Raw genomic sequence first — 21,884 nt, forward strand, 5'->3', positions numbered from 1 at the left:
CTCTCCCAGTAGCCTGTTCCTCTACTTCTAATTATTCCCAATGTTAGGAATTCAAATTCATGTGTTTCTAACCCTAAATTCTAGAGATTGCAAAAAAGGCTCACAGAAGTAAAAATACATTTACAAGAGTTCATATAGTAGGACTCCTTCGTTAGAAACGAATTGCTATTCTTGCATCTCACTAAAATAATAGTGCTTTCTCCCATATTTGTATCTCTAAAATGCTGCTCCTTGTTTTGAGAACATTCTCTTTCTTTATTTCTCATCATATGCCCCACTTCAGATTCTCTTGGCCTCACCTGTCTCCAGGACATTTGAATCCAGCTCCAGTCACTGCTGTTGGAAAAATAAATCTCGGGATCCCACATCACTAAGCCAAAGGGGAAAATCAAGCTAAGAACTCCTGAGGGCAAACCTGCCTCCCATTCTATTCCTTAAAAAGATAACTACTAAAAAAAGCTATACACCTCCCTCACAATTTGCCCAAAAGGAAATTCCTTGGGGACAAAGGACAGACAGAACTTAGTCATCCCTCTGCTCACTGAGATAAATGTATATCTGATTGCTTCCTTTGGAAAGGCTAATCAGAAAACTCAAAAACATTGTCTCTTACCTACCTATGACCTGGAAGCCTGCTTCAAGTTGTCCCGCCTTTCTGGACCAAACCAAAGTACATCTTACATATGTTGATTGATGTCTCATGTCTCACTAGAATGCATTATAAAATTTAATATAGAATGTAACATAAAACCAAGCTGTACCCCACCCACCTTGGGCACATGTTGTCAGGACCTCCTGAGGCTATGTCGGACACACATCCTTAATTTGGCAAAATAAACTTCCTAAATTGACTGAGACCTGTCTCCGATTTTTAGAGTTCACAGAACTAAGTCTGCGTGGATTGCATTCACCTTCACGCAGGCACACGATGACAAGACCTTATTCCATACCAATACCACATGCTTCTTTCCACCCTTCTGTTGATGCTGAGTCATCAAACACCAGGGGACACATATGTATGAGACAGAAGGGCAGGAGACTTAACCCTCATAACAGGAAAAACAAAAGCCAGTAGAGAAATTCCTCTCTTCTTTTCTCAAAGCAGTTTGTTGAGGGATTGAAGATATCTTTATTCCCTCAAGCATAGTTTGCTGAGACACACTTTATACAACTTCTTGGAGGAGAGCCCCATAGATTGAGCTATCCCAGTTGTATTTAGTGGCAGCTACTTTGCAAACACATCCTCATATTGGCTTTGTTTGTTTCCCTGTATATAAATCCTAACATTGCCTATGTAAAATAAAATGACAATTACTAATTTGTGGAGTTACAAAGAAAAGAAAGAACCAAAAAATTAGACAACAGTACCATATAAGTCAGAAAAGGTAAGAAAAGAATTAAAATATTCTAAATGTTTTATGCTATCTAGAAGAGAACGGTAAACATATTTAAAATTTATGCCTTGTTAAATTAAAATACATGACACATTTCTGAAGTAACCTCTAAAAAAATAAAGTATAATTCCAAATCTTTAGTGAAAACCTGGAAAAGGGAGAAAGGTGCAAAAAGAACTCAGTTAATCAAAAAAAAAAAAAAAAAAAAAAAAAAAAAAAAAAAAAAGCCCAGAGACCTAGAAAATGTAGAACAAATATAAATATAAAAGGAAGAATCAAAGTCTAAATATATAAAGAATCATAATAGGCCGGGGGTGGTGGCTCAAGCCTGTAATCCCAGCACTTTGGGAGGCTGAGGTGGGCGGATCACCTGAGGTCAGGAGTTCAAGACCAGCCTGATCAACATGAAGAAATCCCATCTCTACCAAAAATACAAAAATTAGCCGGGTGTGGTTCCGCATGCCTGTAATCCCAGTTACTTGGGAGGCTGAGGCAGGAGAATCACTTGAACCTGGGAAGCAGAGGTTGTGGTGAACTGAGATTACACCATTGCACTCCAGCTTGGGTAACAAGGGCGAAACTCCGTCTCAAAAAAAAAGAAAAAGAAATCACAATAAATATACATGGAACAAAATTAACAGTAACAAGACAGATGATCAGTTAGGACTTTTTTTTGTTTTGAGATGGAGTCTTGCTCTGTCGCTCAGGCTGGAGTGCAGTGACGCGATCTCCGCTCATTACAAGCTCCGCCTCCCGGGTTCACGCCATTCTTCTGCCTCAGCCTCCCCAGCAGCTGGGACTACAGGCACACACCGCCACGCTTGGCTAATTTTTTGTATTTTTAGTAGAGACGGGGTTTCACCGTGTTAGCCAGGATGGTCTCGATCTCCTGACCTCGTGATCCGCCCGCCTTGGCCTCCCAAAGTGCTGGGATTATAGGCTTGATCAGTTAGGACTTTTTAATACAGCTGTATGCATTAACACATCTAAAGCAAAGGAACTTAGAAAGGTTGAAAGTAAAAGGACTGCAAATATTACAAGTAAACACTCACTAAAAGAAAGCTGATTTGTCTATGATAATATCAGACAAAACAGACTTTAAGACAAACAGCAATGTAGGGATAGAAAGGGATAACTGTGTCATGATATAAAATTTAATTCACCAAAATGATAACACAATTCTAAACACATAAGCACCTAATCAAATGTGTTCCAAGTACAGGGAGCATAAATTGATAAAAACTGGAGAGGCTGACAAATCTACCATCATTGTGGGAGATTTTTCAACATGCCTTTATCTGTGACTAGTAATTCAAGCAGAAAGCAAGAAGCAAAGATACAGGATATTTGAACAACAAAACGAACAATCTCGTAATAATGGACATATATCAATTTTGCACTAACAATGAGAGAATACAAATTCTTATCAACCTTGTATTTCTCAGACTAGGTTATAAATTAGCCAATTAGGCAAATATCAGCACATTTTAAATAAAAGTATAATAAAAATTATTATTATTATTTTGAGACTGAGTTTTGTGCTTGTTGCCCAGGCTGGAGTCCAATGGCGCCATTTCAGCTCACTGCAAACTCCACCACTTGGGTTCAAGCGATTCTCCTGCCTCAGCCTCCTGAGTAGCTGGGATTACAGGCGGGCACCACCATGCCCGGTGAATTTTTGTATTTTTGGTAGAGATGGGGTTTCACCATGTTGGTCTGGCTGGTCTCAAACTCTTGACCTCAGGTGATCTTCTCACCTCAACCTCCCAAAGTACTGGGATTACAGGCATGAGCCACCATGCCCGGCCTAAAAGTATAATAAAAATTAAGATAACAATGCAAATATGTCAGAAGAGACAGGGTCTCTGTTACCCAGGCTGCAGCATCAAACTCCTGGGCTCAAGTGATCCTCCCACCTCAGCCTCCTCAGTAGCTGGGACTACCATGCCTGGCTAATTTTTTATTTTTATTATTTTAGTAGAGATGGGGTCTCACTATTTTGCCCAGGCTGGTCTCAAACTTCTGGGCTTAAATGTTCCTCCAGCCTCACCTTCCAAAAGTGTTGGGATTACAAGGTGTGAGCCACCATGCCTAGCAAGAACATACTTTTAAAATAATGAGTCAAAGAAGAAACTACAATAAAAATTTAAATATTTTTGAACTGAATAATAATGAAAATGTTATATATAAAAACTTGTGGGCTACAGAAAGCAGTGCTTTGAAGGAAATTTATTGCCTTAAATGTTTTTAAAGAGGAGAAAAACATGGCTGAAAATTAATGAACTAAACACACAACTTAAGAAATAAACAACAGAATAAACTCGAAGAAGATGGAAGGAAGGGGATAATTATAAGAGCAGAACTAGAGATAGAAATGAAATAGAAAACAGGGAGAATCAACAAGGACCAAAGTTGGTTCTTTGAAAAATACCAACAAAATAAATAAACCTCTGCAATGATTTATTTAAGAAAAAAATGATAAGAAGTCATAGGCAAATAATTTATCAGTCAGTTTTCACTATAATATGCTTTGGTAACTACAAAATCCCAAGTCTCTGTGTTTATTTCTTATTTGCTATATATGTTGACTCTGCTGGGCTCTCCTCTACATGTATTCTTCATTCTGGGGTCCCCAATCAAGCACATGCCATTCTCATGGAAGAGAGAAAAGAGCAAGAAAGCTGATAGAAACAGGTATGATACCTTTTAAAGTTTCTGTTCATATATGATGATCAAGCCAATTCACAGCTGGTTGGGTATTAATTCTCCTGTCACAAGAGTCACCTCAAGTCACATAGCATTAGGTAGACATGCATAGTCCTCTTACAAAAAAAGAAGCAAATATTTGGAGAGCAATAACACAGTCTACCACAAGTAATATTATAAGTGAAAAGAGTTATAAATACAGCAGAGATTAAGAAGATAATACAATCAATAACTATGCCAATAAGCTTAAACCCTTAGATGACATGGAAAAAATTCTAGAACCTATTATTTTATTAAACTGACTCAAAGAGAAAGAAAATACTTGAATAGTTTCATAACTATTAAATAAATCAAAGTCGTATTTTACAATCTTCACACAAGGAAAATACCTAGCCCAGATGGTTTTGCTGTTCTGTTCTGTTTTGTTTTGCTTGGTTTTTGTTTTTTGGAGATGGAGTCTTGTTATGTTGCTCAGGCTAGTCTTGAATTCCTTGCTTCAAGTGATCCTTCTGCTTGAGCCTGTCAAGTAGTTGAGATTATAGGTGTGAGCCACTAAACCCAGTTCTGGACAGTTTTATTGGTGAATTCTACTGATGCTTGAAAGGAGAATCACTCCAATCTTATTAAAATTCTTCCAGAGGATACACAAAGAGGGAATACTCCTTATATCACTTTATGAGCCTTGAAACCCAAACAGATCAAGACAAAATGAGAAAAGAAAATCACAAGTCCATGTTTTTCATAAACACAAATACAAAAATCCTACATAGAATATAACATAGACACAGAATACAGAGTAGACAATAGCATATAAAATTGAGACTTTGTGGTCCAGTTATTTATCCTAGGAATGCAAGGATAAGTAGTTTAATATAAACTCTATAAATATCATCTATCATATTAACATATTAAAGGGAGAAATTGTGTGATGATTTCAATAGATGTAGAAATAAATTAAATTCAAATTCATTCAAGATTTTTAAATTTTATTCAACTAGGAATAAAAGGTACCTTCCTTACCCTGATAAAGGAGATTTACAAAATGCCTACAAAAATATCATTCTGTTTTATCATAAAATACACAAAAATAATTCTAAGTTCCCTTTTTGAATATCGGGAGCATCAAGAATGCCTACTATAACCATTTCCAACAACACTGAACTAGAACAATGCATTGCCTTCTCCCCCAAACCAGTGTAATTTTTTTTTTTTTTTGAGACAGGGTCTGGCTCTGTCATCCAGGCTGGAGTGCAGTGGTGTGATCTCAGCTCATTGTAAGCTATATCTCCCAGGTTCACACCATTCTCCTGCCTCAGCCTCCCAAGTAGCTGGGACTACAGGCACCCACCACCATGCCCAGCTAATTTTTTGTATTTTTAGTAGAGATGGGGTTTCACCATGTTAGCCAGGATGGTCTCAATCTCCTGACCTCGTGATCTGACTGCCTTAGCCTCCCAAAGTGCTGGGATTACAGGCATGAGTCACCGCATCTGGCCAAACCACTGTAACACTTTAAGATAGATAAAAAGCAATAAGGGTTGGGTGTAGGAAAGGGGAAAACTGGCATTATTTTCAGATAATGATTGTTTACATACAAAATCCAAAAGAATCAATAAATAAATTACTACAAACAAGAGTTTAGCATTGCGGCTGGATACAATATCAACGTACAAAAATCAAATTTATTTCTATACCATCATCAAAAAATTAGAAAGCATATTTTTAAAGGACATCACTTATAATAGCAACAAAAACTACAAAGTATCTAGGAATAAACTCCCCAAAAGATGTGCAAGATCTGAACAAAGAGAATGAACCCAAATTAAAGCATTAATGAAGACCTGATAAAAAGAAAGTTATCCCTTGCTTATGGAATGGAAGACTCAGAATCATAAAATGTCAATTCTCTCAAAATTTATATATTACTTATTATTCAATGCAATGCCAACAGGTTTTTGTTGTTGTTACTGCTGCGTGTTGCGTGTGTGTGTGTGCAACTTGTTTGTGTGTGCAACTTGAGATGCTTGCCTTAAAATATGGTAAAACTAAAGACCAAGCATAGCCAAAAAAAAAGATGGATGAAGAATAAAAGGGAGATTTTGCACTACTAAATATCAAGACTTTTTATAAAGCTATGGTAATTAAATATTGTGGTATTGACATCAAGATAGACAAATATTCCAGTGGAATAGAATAGATAGATCAGAAATAGACCCATAAGTAACTGGAATGTTGATATGTAACAAAGTTGGGAAAGGTGGGGCTAGTCAATAAACAAAGCTGGGGGAAAATAAAGGTCATTTGTATGTAAAAAGTAAAATGGGATCCCTACCTCACACTATGTACAAAAGTAAATTCCAGAGGGAATAAGGATTTATAGATTTTTAGGAGTAAGAGTAAGTGAACATATATTAGGTAGGGGGAAAATAAAAACAGGATAAATATTAATAAATTCAAAGTTAAGAACGTCTATCAAAATAGAAAGTGAAAAGACACCAATGGAAGGATAAATTTGCAACACATATAACTGACAAAGAATCAGTGCCCCAAGTTTATGAATAATGTAACAAACAATCCACTAAAACAACAGTAAAAGACTCAAACTGACTGTTATATAAAGAGCCAAAGATGGCCTCTGTATCTGGGTCCCCGGGTTGTTTATTTCTTCACAGAAAGCTGGTATCTATTATCTCAAAAGTCTTTCAGCACCTAATTCAAATGTTTATACATCCAGGCATTTTAGATATAACCCAACGAAGCAGATTTTTAGGCATTTAGAGCTGCTTGCCTGCTTTGTACACCTCATGAAACTGTGCCCAACATCTATTAGTCATAGAAAAGATAAATCCATGGTTCATGAAGACTCCAATTTACTGCTGCCCTTGGGAGCTTTCTGAAACAGAGACTTCCCACAGGCCGCTGAACAACATCACCTGGACATGGTAAGGCCACTCCCTTCTGGAAGTTTCCTTCTCTCCTCCCTTTTTGGATGGTTTCTCTCCACCCCCAATCTCTGGATCTTCTCATGCTGCGAGGGACTTCCCTTAAATGCAAACCTGTCAAAGCTCACACAAATAAAGCTTGAGTGTGCTAATGCCACCTCTTGGTCATATATTTTTTTCTTGCTCAGTCCTAAAATCCCTCAAATGCCCTACACTGACATTTCACCGAAGAGAAACTACAGATGGACAACACACATCTAAAAGAGATGCTTAACCTCAATAAGGCCAGTTTGAGACCATGCATTAGCAAAAACCAAGAAATCTGAGGTGTTAGAGAAGATGTACATGCTGGTAGGAGTATAAACTGGTACAACCACTTTGGATAAAAATTTGGTACTATCATATAAAGTGGAATACTGGCATTCCAAAATCCTATCAATTTTATTCCTAGGTAAACACACCCAAGAGACATTTTTGCACGAGGCACCAGAAAGCAATGCTGATTTCCAACACTGTTGGAAATAGCAAGATACTGGAAATTGCACAAAGATTTGGCAGCTGGAGAATGGATAAATTATAGTACATAATGGATTTTTATGTAGCAGTGAAAATGAACAAAATGTAACTTCAGTCAACAAAGATGAATCTTAGTAACATGTTTGTAAAGAAAAATGTACCAGGCCCAGGACTCTAGATGAAAGTTTGGAAACATACACAAAACTAAAAAAGTAAAAATACATTGCTTAGTAATATATATAAATGCGAAAAATAATAGTCGTGTAAACACAAATTCAGGATGGGGGTTACTTCTGATGGAGAGGCAGTGGCAGAAGATGGGGACCACTTAAAAGTTGATGAAAGTTAATTGATAATATTTTAGTTCTTAGCATGTCAAGTTAAAGAAGGTGTTCATTATATTATTTTAAAAATGAATTAGTTTAATTTAATTTAAAGGATCCATTCAAGGTCTACTGGTTATAACGTATTATTGGCTAATTCTGTGGTCTATTTTTAAAAAGAGGATTGTACCTACGTATCTTCTCAGGCCTTCCGGCCCAACCATGTTATAAATGACTAAGAAGGAGTTCAATCAAGGCCATGGGCAAAAATGCAGCATCCTAAACCCATGTACGTACTCCCCACCCTACCCAAAACAGCGGCATTAACACAACGTAAAAAACCAAGGAAGACTTAGCAACAAAAACCTTGATTTCCTAGAGCGCAAACAAAAGAGGGTAGAATCACGTGGTTCTTCCTCCCACGCCCGGCGCGCCAATGATGTCACCAATCTGCGACCACACCATTGATTCCCGACTGAAGGTAGAGAGGGCTACGTGGTGGGGGAGGGCGGGGGGAGGGTATCGGCCGCACTGGCAGCCTGCGGGTGTTCGGCCGTGTCCGGAGGAAGTACAAGACCCGGTAAGAGGCTCTGTCCTTCTCGGCCACACCTTCCTGGGCTGGAACGCCCGGCGCGTGCGGCCTCTCCAGTCTCTGGCGTTGATGTTAGAGGAAGCGCGGGGGCGCCCAGGCGGGGCACTGAGAGTGGCCTCAGGGCTGGGTGGGGACGCGGCTGGTAGGGGCATAGTGGCCGGTCTCGGCAACTTTCCAGGAGGCGGACGCCCAGGGCCGGTGTACTTTTGTGCGTGTGTGTGCGCCCGTGTGTTCGCCTGTGTGTGCGCGGGTGTGGGCGGCAGAGGCTGCGCACGGATGCTCCGGCGCTCGTGCCAGCCGGAGCCCAACAGCTGGGTACCAAAGGCCCTTGTTTCCCTCTCGCCGACTCCCCCGCCTCGGAGAGTGACTGGAGAGCGAGGCTCCTGGGACTCGCCCCGGTAGGCGCTTTGCTGCGCCTTCTCCCACAAACTGCATTAGGACCGGCCCTTTATCCCAGAGATAACATCGCCGCCCTGGCGTGCCTTCCACAGGGAAGGCGTAGGAGGCCACTGTGGAGAGCCCACTGCGGGGTCACGGCCGCCGCACTCAGCCTGTTTGGCGCAGGAGGCCTAGTTGCGTCACCTCCCCTTCCTTCTCTGTTTAGCTTGATTTGGGGGCCCCACTAGAGGGTAATCCGGCCCCAGGTGTTTCGTGTTGGTGTCAGAGTTTGGGAAACTTGCCTTCCAAAAAGGGATACCTGTCATTGGATTTTGAATGTTGTGTGGAGGAGCCCAAGCATGCAGTTAACGGAGGGAGCAGAGTCTAGGCTGCTACGGGAGGAGACTTGCAAACAGAGGCCTACATAGTGTCTTCTTGTTAGCGAGGGAAGCAGGATTGCTAGAGCGGGTCATTGGGAGCAGAGAAGGCAAGGGCGTCAAAGTGTCAGCAGTTGTGATGCCAACTTCTTTTTCTACCAGAGAAGCCTTGTTTCCCATCTTTTTAAAGATCTTGAAATATCTTGTTCGTTATTTACAAACAGTTAGTGCTTGCTATATGGGAAGCAGGGAAATAGAGTGGAAAGCAGACATGAACTTTGGAGTCAGGTCTGCCACTTAGCAGCTGTTTGACATTGAATGAGTTATTTAACCTCTCCATTCCTACTTGGGCTTATCTACAAAATGAGGATAATTATATCTACCTTGCCCTGGGTGTCAGAATTCGAAGTGTCTAGCTATTATTAGTAAGGGCCCAGTACCCAGGCGCTTGGACTTGCTCCCTTGCTGAAGGTTTCCTATTGGTACAGCTGCTTGAGAAGCAGGATAACTTTTTGCTATTTTAGATGTTTGCTATACTGCCAGATATGATACGTAGACTTGGGGGTGGTGGTGGGGGGGAATCTCAAAATCTGTAATCTCTCTGCTGTAAAATCTCTCTGCATTAAGTTCTAGAACTGCAAAGAGGTGAAAATCTCACTTTAGGCTGGGAGCAGTGGCTCATGCCTGTAATCCCAGCACTTTGGGAGGCTGAGGTAGGTGAATCACGTGAGGTCAGGAGTTCAAGACCAGCCTAGCCAACATGGTGAAACCCCGTCTCTACTAAAAATACAAAAATTAGCCCATTATGGTGGTGCACATCTGTGATCCCGGTGCTCGGGAGACTGAGGCAGGAGAATCGCTCGAACCCCGGAGGTAGAGGTTGCAGTGAGCTGAGATCCCGCTATTGCACTCCAGCCTGGGTAATGAGAGCGAAACTCTGTCACAAAATAAAAACAAAACTCACTGTATTAATTATAGCTTCTCATTTTATTTTATTTTATATTATTTCTCATTTTATCCCAAGTAGCTGGCATCACAGATGTGCACCACCATGCCTGGCTAATTTTTTTTTCTTTTTTTGAGAAGGAGTCTCACTCCATCCCGCAGGCTGGAGTGCAGTGGCGCGATCTCAGCTCACTGCAAACTCTACCTCCCGGGTTCAAGTGATTCTCCCTCCTCAGCCTCCGGAGTAGCTGGGATTACAGGAGCATGCCACCAAGCCTGGCTAATTTTTGCATTTTTAGTAAGACAGGGTTTCACCATGTTGGCCAGGCTGGTCTTGAACTCCTGACTTCAGGTGATCCACCTGTCTTGGCCTCTGAAAGTGCTGGGATTACAGGTATGAGCCAATGTGCCTGGCCCATGCCCGGCTAATTTTTGTATTTTTAGTAGAGATGGTGTTTCACCATGTTGGCTGGGCTGGTCTCGAACTCCTGACCTCAAGTGATCTGCCCACCTCGGCCTCCCAGAGTGCTGGGATTACAGGCATGAGCCACCGCACCTGGCCTTTCACTTCTCTTTATATAGCACTTGCTGTGTACCTGACACTGTGTCAAGCACTTTACATATACTAACTTATTTCATCCCTCCAGCAACCTAGTGCACTAAATATTATCCCCATTTTACAGATGGAGAAGTGAATCTTGGCTAAGGTCCTGACACTAGTTAACGACAGAGCTGGAACTGGAAGCCAGCTATGTGGTTTGAGTCTTGCTCTTTCTCAGTGACTAGTATCCCAGCAATGTAAACCTGGTGTGGTGGGGGAAAGGAGGCCCAGAGTTTAGTGGGCCAGCACTGGCTGCAAGAGTAACATCTCAAATTGTCCAATGATACATTACTTTTTATTTTACATTTTTTACTCAGTGTTGTCCAGATATGAACCAAGGTTTGGCATTTTCACCCAGAGAAAAAGGAAAGGCTCATGGGCACACAGTGCTGGGATCATGGGTACAAAGTAGGTATTCGGAAAATGCTTGTGGAAAAAAGAAATCCTGAGGCATTGTTATTTCTGCCAGAAGGAGGCCCAGTGCTTATGACACAAAGGCTCCTTAAGCCAGCTAATTTTATACTATAACACTGTAATATGAGCATTTTTCTGATTCTTGGATTTAAAGATTTGAAGCTGTGTTGCAGACCAAGATTGGTAGTATTATCTGTGACCAACTGATTAGAGTTCTCAGACATGTGAACAACAGAATCTGAGCTTTTGGGCTTCTGTAGTAATCTCTTGAGATAGAGCAATTTGTTTTGCTATAACATCTGTTAGACTTGGACCTTAATGGGTACAACTGCTTGAGTTTTCTGGAGAGCACTGGATGGTTGTTTCACATCAGGGATAAAGAGTTCAAAATATTATATTTGTCTCAAAATTAAATATTTGGGAAAGACCTGTGATTGATGTGCATTCATTGTAGGAATAGTACACTAGTTTCAAACAGATGATATTCCTGGTATTTTTGATGAGCTATTCTGTGTCTTAAAGATATTTAAAGATGACTTATGGTTGCACAGTGAACTATTAGGAACATACAAAATTTATATAAGCCATCCATATAGACTGCAACTTACACACACACTTCTCAGTTTCTCCATCCAAGGAGGTCTAGTTGCTGCTTCTATACCCTCTGGTTACCTTGAAGCTACCTATTTCACCATATTTATCAGACTTAATAGGTGAGACCCTCTGACATCAGCCTCCCTTTCCTTCTGTACCACCCCTTGCCACATGCACACAGAATGAAGCTCTTCTCCAAAAGGACTGTATATTAATCTACTTGCAAGTGGCACAAACCCAGTGTAAATTAACTTAAGCAAAAGCAGTTTTTTTCCTCCCTTTGATTATTTAACTAGAAAGTCCAAAGGCAATCTTCAGGCATGGCTGGATCCTGGGTCTAAAATGATGTCATGAGGGCTTTCTTGGTCCTTCCTTTTTCCACTCCGTTTTGTTTATTGACCTCATCCTCTTTTGCTGCTTTCTTTTCTTTTCTTTCTTTCTTTTTTTTTTTTTTTACATGGAGTCTTGCTTGTCTTTCTCTGTCGCCCAGGCTGGAGTGCATTGGCACGATCTCGGCTCACGGCAATCTCCACCTCCCGGGTTCAAGTGATTCTCCTGCCTCAGCCTCCTGGGTAGCTAGGATTACAGGCACCCATCACTACCCCCAGCTAATTTTTGTATTTTTAGTAGAAACAGGGTTTCACTATGTTGGCCAGGCTGGTCTTGAACTTCTGACCTCAGGTGATCTGCCCACCTCAGCCTCCCAAAGTGCTGGGATTACAGGCATGAGCCACCGCGCCCGGCCTTCTTGCTGCTTTCTCTATGCATACTGAAAAAGCTCCCAGTCAGCAGCCCCAAGCCTATGACCTGATGGCTGTCTTTTAGCATTGTAACCTAACCATTGCTGACAAATAGGGAGACCACAATTGGAGAGGTCTGCATCATAGACTCACTCCTGGGATGAGAAAGTAAACTGCCCCTCCATAACCTTATGGGATGGGAAGTTCAGAGGTCCTAGGCAGGCAGAAACAGCACATGACTACTGCAGGGGTGTGTGTATGCACACGTGTGCTTACATGTGTGCTCTTATCTCACTTCTTTGGGGTCCTTCTAGAACCTTCCAACTGGAATGAATCCAGTGGGTTGTGTTTGTCCATCAAACTTAGACTCCCACTGTGGTATCCATTATGTGCTCTCCATCCTTTCTGTACCTTTGCATCTGCTGTTTGGGTTGCCCTTCCCCATTGCTTCATCTAGCTGATCCTTATAGATTCAGGTCATGCTTCTCCCAGAAGCCTTCATTGACACCTTCCTTAATGATCGAGGCATCCCTTCTCTCTGCTCCCATAAACAGCTGAGCACAACCCCCTTTTAGATTTTATTTCTGTTTGATAATTGTCTGTTTATTGGTCATTTCTCCACTAGACTGAGAGCCCGTTGAGGACAGAGTGCCCTTTGCTTTGTATTCCTTATCTCCTACCCTTAGCTAGCATTATTTGTCTTCATAGCACTCATAACTGACATTGTATATTTATTTCTTTATTGCCTATCTCTCCTCATTGACTGTCTCTCATTAGCTCCATGAGAACAATGTGGAAAGGAATTTTCTTTGTTATCAGAGCAAAACAAAACTACCTTGAGGCCTAGGACAGTGCCTCATACTGGCATATAGTATATGTTCAGTAAATGTTTATTAAATGAATGAATGGAAATCTTCCCACAGGAAGAAAACGCTGGCATTATGTTGATGAACATTCCAATCTGCATGATAGATACACTTCTCACTGTAAAGATCTGAAACTTGAGTACCGTGGCATCCCAGGAAGGCAGCACACCTCTACCCATATGTGTTTGAACCTGCAGAGGTCAGGCCCAGGGAGTCTCCAGCTGGAAATTCTACCCTGTGTGATGTTTCACTCCTCTCAAACCTTTCTGAACTTTGATGGGTTGTATATTAAGGCTTTCTCCATATTTTCAGGCCCTTTCCTTGGAGTATTTATTTTTAAAACATTTATTTAAGAACTTACAAGGTGACAGGCGCTGTTCTTAGTCCCTTATAAATAGGAACTCACTCTTGGACTGGAGTTTGGGGACCAAGGGTTGTCAACTTTAAAACTTTTTTCTTTTTAAATACCAAAACACTCAAGAACAGAAATAAGACTACTCTGCATCTAGTCCATCTCGCCCTCCATTAGAGCTATCTAACAGCCTGATATAGGTCTTGTCCCTGCCCTTTCCTCGAGTTTTTACAGCCATAGCTAGTAATTATACTGCATCTCATCGCCTTTGTTTGGTCTTCACCCAAATGCAGCCATGCTCTGCCGCAGGATATGTAGCAGAGCCAGGTGGGGAACCCGTGGCTCAGAGCCCACTCTGCTCTTCAGGACATGGGCTGCTCAAGCGTCTGTCTTCAGCCTTCCCCCAGGAAGGGCCTAAACCCACATCCTCAGGCCCCTGCAGAGCACATCCATCTTCCTGGTTACATGTTAAGCCTTATCTGCGGGAACCCTAGCCATGCCACACCCACCCCTCAACACATGAAGAAAGGGAAAAAATACCTCTTTCTTTCTTTCAACAACAACAACAAAGTACTTTTCATACAAATAGAGACTTGAAATGACAGGGTTATTATTTAACCCTGCTCTTACTCCAAACATCCAAGCAGCAGTTTCAGTCTAGCTACAGTACTCTGTTGTAGGGCTTAGTCCTGATTTGCTTCCTAAAAAGTGAATACCAGTTTCCACTGCCATCAGCAATGCCTGAGTACTTACTGTGCCTCTCCCTCACCCTACCCTCCTCTCCAGAACTGAGTATTTTACTAAAAAGGGAAAATCTTAGCTAAATTTGAAATAGCATCTCATTTTAATTTGCATTTTTATTATAATTAAGTTTGAGCCCTTTTTACCCATACTTAGCCATTTTTATTTTTACTTTTTAAATTTTTGGTTAATGTTTTGTCTATTCACTTACTGCGTTTAAGTGATTTCTTAAATATACAAATATTCTAAAAAACATGAGTTTGTCCTCATAAAAAGCAAACAATTTTGTTTGCAGTGAATTTTTTTTAGTTTATTGTCATCTAATTTTGGCTTTATCATTAAAAATACAAATCTAATTTTCATTCTTTTGTAGACAAATTTTATCCTTTTTGATTTCTTTTGCTTGTGAGCATAAAACGGTTTTTTTCCTTATTCCGTGTTCTAGTTTTTTTTTTTATGGCTTGCATTTTTACATACGACTTTTAAAAAGCTAGCATTCAGTTTTATTTCAGATTTTAACAAGATATTTGATGAAAATAGTATAATATTTTAAATAAAATCAGTTTTAATTAAAGGTCTGTTTTGTTTTAAGGATGTTTATATTACTGTACTTATGTTTTTTCTTTTTAAATAATTTATTAAAATAGTAAAAAGCTTGCTTGACAAAACTAAGATTCACATATATAGATAATCATAATTTTAGTATTCTTAGTGTTTCCATAAATTGCTGCATGAAAATATATTTATGTATGGCTGTCTGGTTTAAAGAGGCACTTGTGCCTGGCAACAGCTTTTCAGCATGTAGCCAAGATGAGGAATTCAGCCTCTTCCAGTTCCCCTTCCTCACTATTTCCGTAAGACTTTTTTCATGGGGGTATATCTATGTGTACCTCTGTGCACAGATTTTATGTGTACCTTTCAATGTATTTTAACAAAAATATATACCATTTAACTATCCAAATCAAGAAGTAAAACATTTTTCATTACCTCAGAAAGCACCCGCAAAGGCCAACACTATTGATGTCTGATATCTATCACTATAGATTAGATTAGTTTTGCTTGTTCTTAAATTTCATGTCAGTATGTGCTTTTGTGTGTGGCTTCTTTCAGTGAGGATCAACCGTGTTGCATGTGTCAGTATCCATTGTGTGAATATGCATCAAGTTATTTATTCATTTAGTTGATTGACATTTGGGTTGTTCTGATTTGGGGCTATTAAGAATAAAGCTCTATGAACAGTTTTTTTCGTGTTTTTTTTTTTTTTTTTTTTTTGAGGAGGAGTCTTACTCTGTCGCCCAGGCTGGAGTGCAGTGGTGCAGTCTCGGTTCACTGCAAGCTGCGCCTCCCAGGTTCACACCATTCTCCTGCCTCAGCCTCTGCAGTAGCTGGGACTACCAGCGCCCACCACCACACCCGGCTAACTTTTTGTATTTTTAGTAGAGATGGGGTTTCACCGTGATAGCCAGGATGGTCTCGATCTCCTGACCTCATGATCTGCCCGCCTCGGCCTCCCAAAGTGCTGGGATTACAGGCGTAAGCCACTGCGCCTGGCCTCTATGAACAGTTTTTTTCCTGTCTTTTATTGTGGTAAAATACACAACATAAAATTTACCATCTTAAACCATATATATATATATTTTTTTTAAGACGGAGTCTCGCTCTGTTACCCAGGCTGGAGCGCAGTGGCACGATCTTGGCTCACTGCAACCTCTACCTCCCAGATTCAATTATCTGCCTTAGCCTCCCAAGTAGCTGGGATTACAGGCACCCACCACCATGCCTGGCTAATGTTTGTATTTTTAGTAGAGATGGGGTTTCACCACCTTGACTAGGCTGGTCTTGAACTCCTGACCTCGTGATCCACCCGCCTCGACCTCCCAAAGTGCTGGGATTACAGACATGAGCCACTGCACCCAGCCCTTAAACCATTTTTAAGTGTACAGTTCAGCAGTGTTAGGTATAGTCACATTGTAGGTATAGTCACATTGTTGTGCAACAAATCTCCAGAACTTTCTCATCTTGCAGATCTAAAACTATATGCATTAACAGCTCCTCTTTTCCCCCATCCTCCAGCTCCTGGTTCTATGAACATTCTTGTACAAATCTTTTTGTGGCCATTTTTCTTGGGTAAGTACCCGGGAGTATAAATGCTGGGTTTAGCCTTAGAAGAAACTGCCTTACAGTTTTCTCAAATGGTTGTACCATTTTATGTTCCCACGGTATACAAAAATGCTAGTTTGCTCCATATCCTCACCAACATTAGGTATTGTGAGTCTTTTTTATTTTAGCCATTCTGTAGCCGTGAAGTGGCATCCCATTATGGTTTTATCACATATTCTAGTCAGTTATTTACATGACTGTTCCCATTACTAGACTGTGAGCTTCATAAAGGCAAGATTCATGCAGTAAGTAGTTGGTTTTTGTTGTTGTTGTTGTTGTTGTTGTTCTTACTAACCTTCCTCTTCTTATTTTGAGGGTGATACATGCCTTATTATTAAAAAGAACTTGAAAATTATAGAAAGCTATTAAAAAGTCAATAAAATCACAGGTTAGCCCACCTCTCAGACATCATCAGGAGTATTTTGGTCTTTCAGGCAGTGTTGTGTTGGTTCATACAGATAGAGCAGTTCCCATGATGGTTGATTCAGCAACCCAGCAGTGTTCCAGCCCGCTGCCTTGCCGTCCTCTGGACATCACTTATTCCCAGCGAGGAGTCCTTTCTCTCAGACAGCCCCAGACAGATTGTTTTTGTGGTTTGCTGGTCACAAATGTTTCACATGTATCACTGACAAAAGAAGTGGAATCCTCAATACTGGATTAGATTAGATTAATTAACATCCTTCCTCTGGGGCTGGGGAGGGAACTTGGCCTTCTTAGGAAAGTGGACAGAATCACGGCACTCTCAGAAAGGGAGGCATGGTTCTAGCATAGGCCACTAGCACTATCTGCCTCATTTTTTTTTTTTTAGATGGAATTTCACTCTGTCGCCCAGGCTGGAGTGCAGTGGCACGAACTCGACTCACTGCAACTTCTGCCTCCCGGGTTCAAGCGATCCTCCTGCCTCTGCCCCCCTAGTAGCTGGGATTACAGGTACCCACCACCATGCCCGGCTAATGTTTGTATTTTTAGTAGAGACGGGGTTTCACCGTGTTGGCCAGGCTGGCCTCAAACTCCAGACCTCAGGTGATCCACCTGCCTCAGCCTCCCAAAGTGCTGAGATTATAGGCATAAGCCACCGTGCCCAGCCTGTTTCTTGGTGTTTTTATTTAATTTTTTTACACTTAGTCTTTCTTTTTTTTTTTTTTTTTTGAGACGGAGTCTCGCTCTGTCGCCCAGGCTGGAGTGCAGTGGCGCGATCTCGGCTCACTGCAAGCTCCGCCTCCCGGGTTCACGCCATTCTCCTGCCTCAGCCTCCCGAGTAGCTGGGACTACAGGCGCCCACAACCGCGCCCGGCTAATTTTTTGTATTTTTAGTAGAGACGGGGTTTCACCGTGGTCTCGATCTCCTGACCTTGTGATCCGCCCGCCTCGGCCTCCCAAAGTGCTGGGATTACAGGCGTGAGCCACCGCGCCCGGCCTACACTTAGTCTTTCAATACATTTGCAATTTGTTTTGGCTTATTAATATAAGGCTAGACCCTAGTCTTTTTTTTTTTTTTTCAAATAGCCATCCAGTTAGCCCAGCTCCATCTGTTGAATAACCCTTCTTCTCACTGCTGTTTTTGGTTCCTCCTCTTGCATTGGATTTCTGCACACACTAGGCTCTGTTTGGAGGGAGGTGGTTCTTTTCTGTTAGTCTGAAGCTCTACCCTTGCTTTATACCAGTGCTGCTTTGGTTTAATTAGCATAACTGTCTTCTTTTTTAAAAAAAACTGTTTTCTTTGTTCTTGTACTTGAACTTTATTTATTCCCATCCAGTGACCTATCAATTGCATCTGAACTTTAGAGTAATCATTTTGTCAGGTATCCATTCCTTCCTGCCCCAACCTCATAGTATTTGCAGTAAATCGTTATTTAATTTGGTATTAATTAGCATTCATAAAGTATTCTGCCATCACATTTGAGACTGGTATGTCCTTCTATTTAAGACATATTCCTCAGCAGAGTTTGTACTTTTCCACATGTAAGCGCTTCACTTAGGGTTATTCCTAGATACTTCTTTTTTTTAATGTTTTATTTGCTACTGAGAATATGGTAATTTTCCCTGCATATAAAGAAGCTATTGTGTTTTATATATTTCTCTTATATTCAACCATATTCTTTGACTGGTATTGGTTCTAAGAGTTTTTCATTTGATCCTCTTGGATCAACTAGGGTTATGATGATATCATCTGCAAATAATCTGTTTTTCTTTTTAATAGTTTATCTCTTATTTTTGTTTTGTAATGTAGAATATGTAAGAATTTCCATATATGTAAAATATATTAAATATATATAGTAAACATGTGTTAAATACCATATTTCTTTTAAGACCATTGAGCATAAGGACATGCTATTGATTTAATAACAGATTTGGGGGACACTGTATTAAATGTGTACTTATACTATACTTCATATTCCAATATCAGAAATGTTAGGATGTAAAAAGCAGTGCATCTTAGAATTAAGGAAAATAGCAATGGTAATGGTAGCCCGCCTTTTTGTTTCTCATTTGCGTGGTAGTGTCTAACTGTTCCATTCTACATATGATATTGGCTGTTGATTTATGATAGATGGTCTTTATTATATTAAGTATCCTCTCACATCTTCCTGTTTGGAAGAGGTTTCATGTTGGTTTAATCAGCTTAGGAGGGAAAGGTGATCATTAGCGTCAATCACTTTCATGCAGAATCCCACCTCTGCCCACAATGCCTGCCTTCTTTGGACTTTGTTAAAGTAAGAATCTAGACTCTGGCATCAAAGATTGATATGCTAAGCAGAAGTTTTACTGCCCAGCAGAGAACCAGTTCAGTGCAAAAGTTAGGCTCTGAGATGTAAGTTTTGGGGGTGGCAATGAGGGATGAGGTAGGTTTTTAAAACTCACAGTCTCTGTCCCATATTAGGGAATCAAAGTCTCCAAATGCTACTTATTGGCCAGTGTTATCTGGACTAGGCACTGTCTAAGCAACAAGCAGGACAGGATGCTTGCAGGGGCTTTTGATAAGTTCTCTCTCACTGTGTCTACGAGTCAGGATAATAGTGCCCCAGTCATTGTTTTGGTAGAAGTCCAGTCCACTGGCTAGGCAGCCATGTTGGGATTCATCACTTTGTAGTTTTTAACTTTTCACTGTACTCCATATTGGGAACTTTAGCCCTCCTCTGAGATACCCATTATCCACTAGAACTCCAGACAAGTGCTGGAGAGGGCAGTGGGCCAGGTCAGGAAGACATAAGCCAGAGTTGAAGTACAACAGTGGAAAGAACAAAGTCTTTAGAGCAGTGCTTCTTAACCTTCGATTTGGGTACACAGATCTATCTGGGAGTCTGAAAGCTATGGACTGTCTCTTGAGGGAAATGCGCATGTTGAGTTTTTCAGTAAATATTTTTGAGTACGCTGAAAGCAAAACACTAGTATAACCCTAGCTTCTTGGAACTTGTAGTAAGAGAGACGGACATTTACCAAAAAAACCACATGAAAAAATGTAAAATTACAAATGTAAATATGAGAAGGGGAGCTTGAAAGCATGCAGTGGGAGGGGGTAGGGGTTAGAGCTCAAGCTCTTCCTCCAGAAGTGTGGACTACGCAGAGATCTGAAGGGTAAATCACAGTATAGTGAAAAGGATGGGAAATAATCCAGAGAGAGGGGCAAGTATGTGGCAGGAGGGAGCATGGCAATCTAGAGGGAGGGAAAGAAGGCTCAGGGAGGCTGGGGGACAGAGAGATGGGGCATGGTCCAACAGAAGGGAGAAAGGTGGCAGGGCTAGGCCATGTAAGGCCTTGGAGCCATTGTGTAAAGATGTTTGCCTTTATCTTAAGAGCATTGGGAAGCCATCGAAGTATTTTTTTGTTAATAATGTAAATATTTGATTTGCATAAAAGATTCCTGCAGCATATATGTATCACTGAAATACAATAATGAAATGAATGTGCGTGAACCTAACACCTTCCCCCGAACGAGAACCTTATCCGTATTGCTGAAGCCTCCCTTGTCCCCTCTTGGAACCCATCTCCCTGTGCTCCCCCTCCCCACTTAATTGCTAGTTTAGATTTTTCTTGAATTCCATGCATAACATGATCAGATTTTGGTTTTCAGAGATCACACAAGCTGTGTCGAGAAGACTGGATAGAAAAGAGGCCAAAGTACATGCGGGGAAACCGGTTAGGAGGTTGTAATCACAAAACACAATCTTACTAAAAGTTTGTCTGCATTTTATTTTATTGCCTTGGAAATTTATTTCTTTCACAGATGATTTATTTTCATCATTAAAAAAAATGTAAATTAATGGTATCTTCCTAGAAAAAAAAAATGAAATCAGACAAAACTAAAAGCACTAATTCTGTTGGACAATAACGAGAAGGCTGTACTGTTTGGTTTAACTAAAAAATGTGGCCAGGCATGGTGGCTCACGCCTGTAATTCCAGCACTCTGGGAGGCCAAGGCAGGCAAATCGCTTGAGCCCAGGAGTTCGAGACCAGCCTGGGCAACATAGTGCGGCCCTATTTCTACGAAAAAAAATGTTTTTAATTAGCCGGGCATGGTGGTATGTGCCTGTAGTCCCAGCCACTCAGGAAGCTGAGGCAGGAGGATTGTTTGAGCCCAGGAGTTTGAGATTGCAGTGAGACATGACTGCACCACTGCACTCTGGCCTGGGTGACAGAGACCTTGTCTGTTTAAAAAAAAAAAAGGACATCATGTATAAGTACATCTATGACATCTAATCTGTTTTGGCCTTTTCCCTTTGATGTACCCAAATGCAGAAATTCCTGTCTGGCCTAGCAAAGCCTCTGGCAGCCCTGGACTTGGAGCTCCCTGGTTTGTACTGCCCAGCAAAGATGCTGTAGTAGTTTCCCATGGCTGTCTGCTGTAAAAAATAACCACAAACTAGGTGTTCTAAAACAACAGAAATTTATTCTCTGACAGTGCTAGAGCCCAAAAATCTGAAATCACTATCACTGGGCCATGTTGGCAGGGCTGTGCTCCCTCCAGAGGCTGTAGGGGAGAATCCATTCCTTTCCTCTCCCAGCCTCTGGTGGGTGCTGGCATCGATTGTCTTGCGGCCGCGTCGCTCTAGTCTTCAAGGCCAGCATCTTCAAATCATTCTCTACTCTGTCTTCACATGGCCCTCTCCTCTGTGTGTGTAGACGGAAATTTTTTTGAACTTGCCAACACTAAAAGAAACGCTTTTAAAGACAAGTGATCACTTGGAAATGGCTCTCTGTCAAATTCCAAGAAAACCAGTTCACTGAAAGTTCTACAAAAGCCT

At 41.0% G+C, this 21,884-nt stretch overlaps 1 protein-coding gene across 2 annotated transcripts in view; it reads left to right on the top strand.

The window, feature by feature from the left end:
* Positions 1-8,283: 8,283 nt before the first annotated feature.
* LOC105497976 (adenosine deaminase RNA specific) overlaps positions 8,284-21,884 on the top strand; it is a 47,176-nt gene continuing 33,575 nt past the window's right edge. The window contains exon 1 of one of the 2 annotated variants that reach the window (XM_071084653.1): positions 8,284-8,362. In XM_071084653.1, coding sequence (XP_070940754.1) covers positions 8,318-8,362 — 45 coding nt within the window. In that variant the 5' untranslated portion in view covers positions 8,284-8,317. The remainder of the gene's footprint in view (positions 8,363-21,884) is intronic. The other variant, XM_071084647.1, reaches the window with a different exon arrangement.

The sequence above is a fragment of the Macaca nemestrina genome, chromosome 1, assembly GCF_043159975.1.
Source record: "Macaca nemestrina isolate mMacNem1 chromosome 1, mMacNem.hap1, whole genome shotgun sequence".
Classification (NCBI taxonomy): Eukaryota; Metazoa; Chordata; class Mammalia; order Primates; family Cercopithecidae; genus Macaca; species Macaca nemestrina.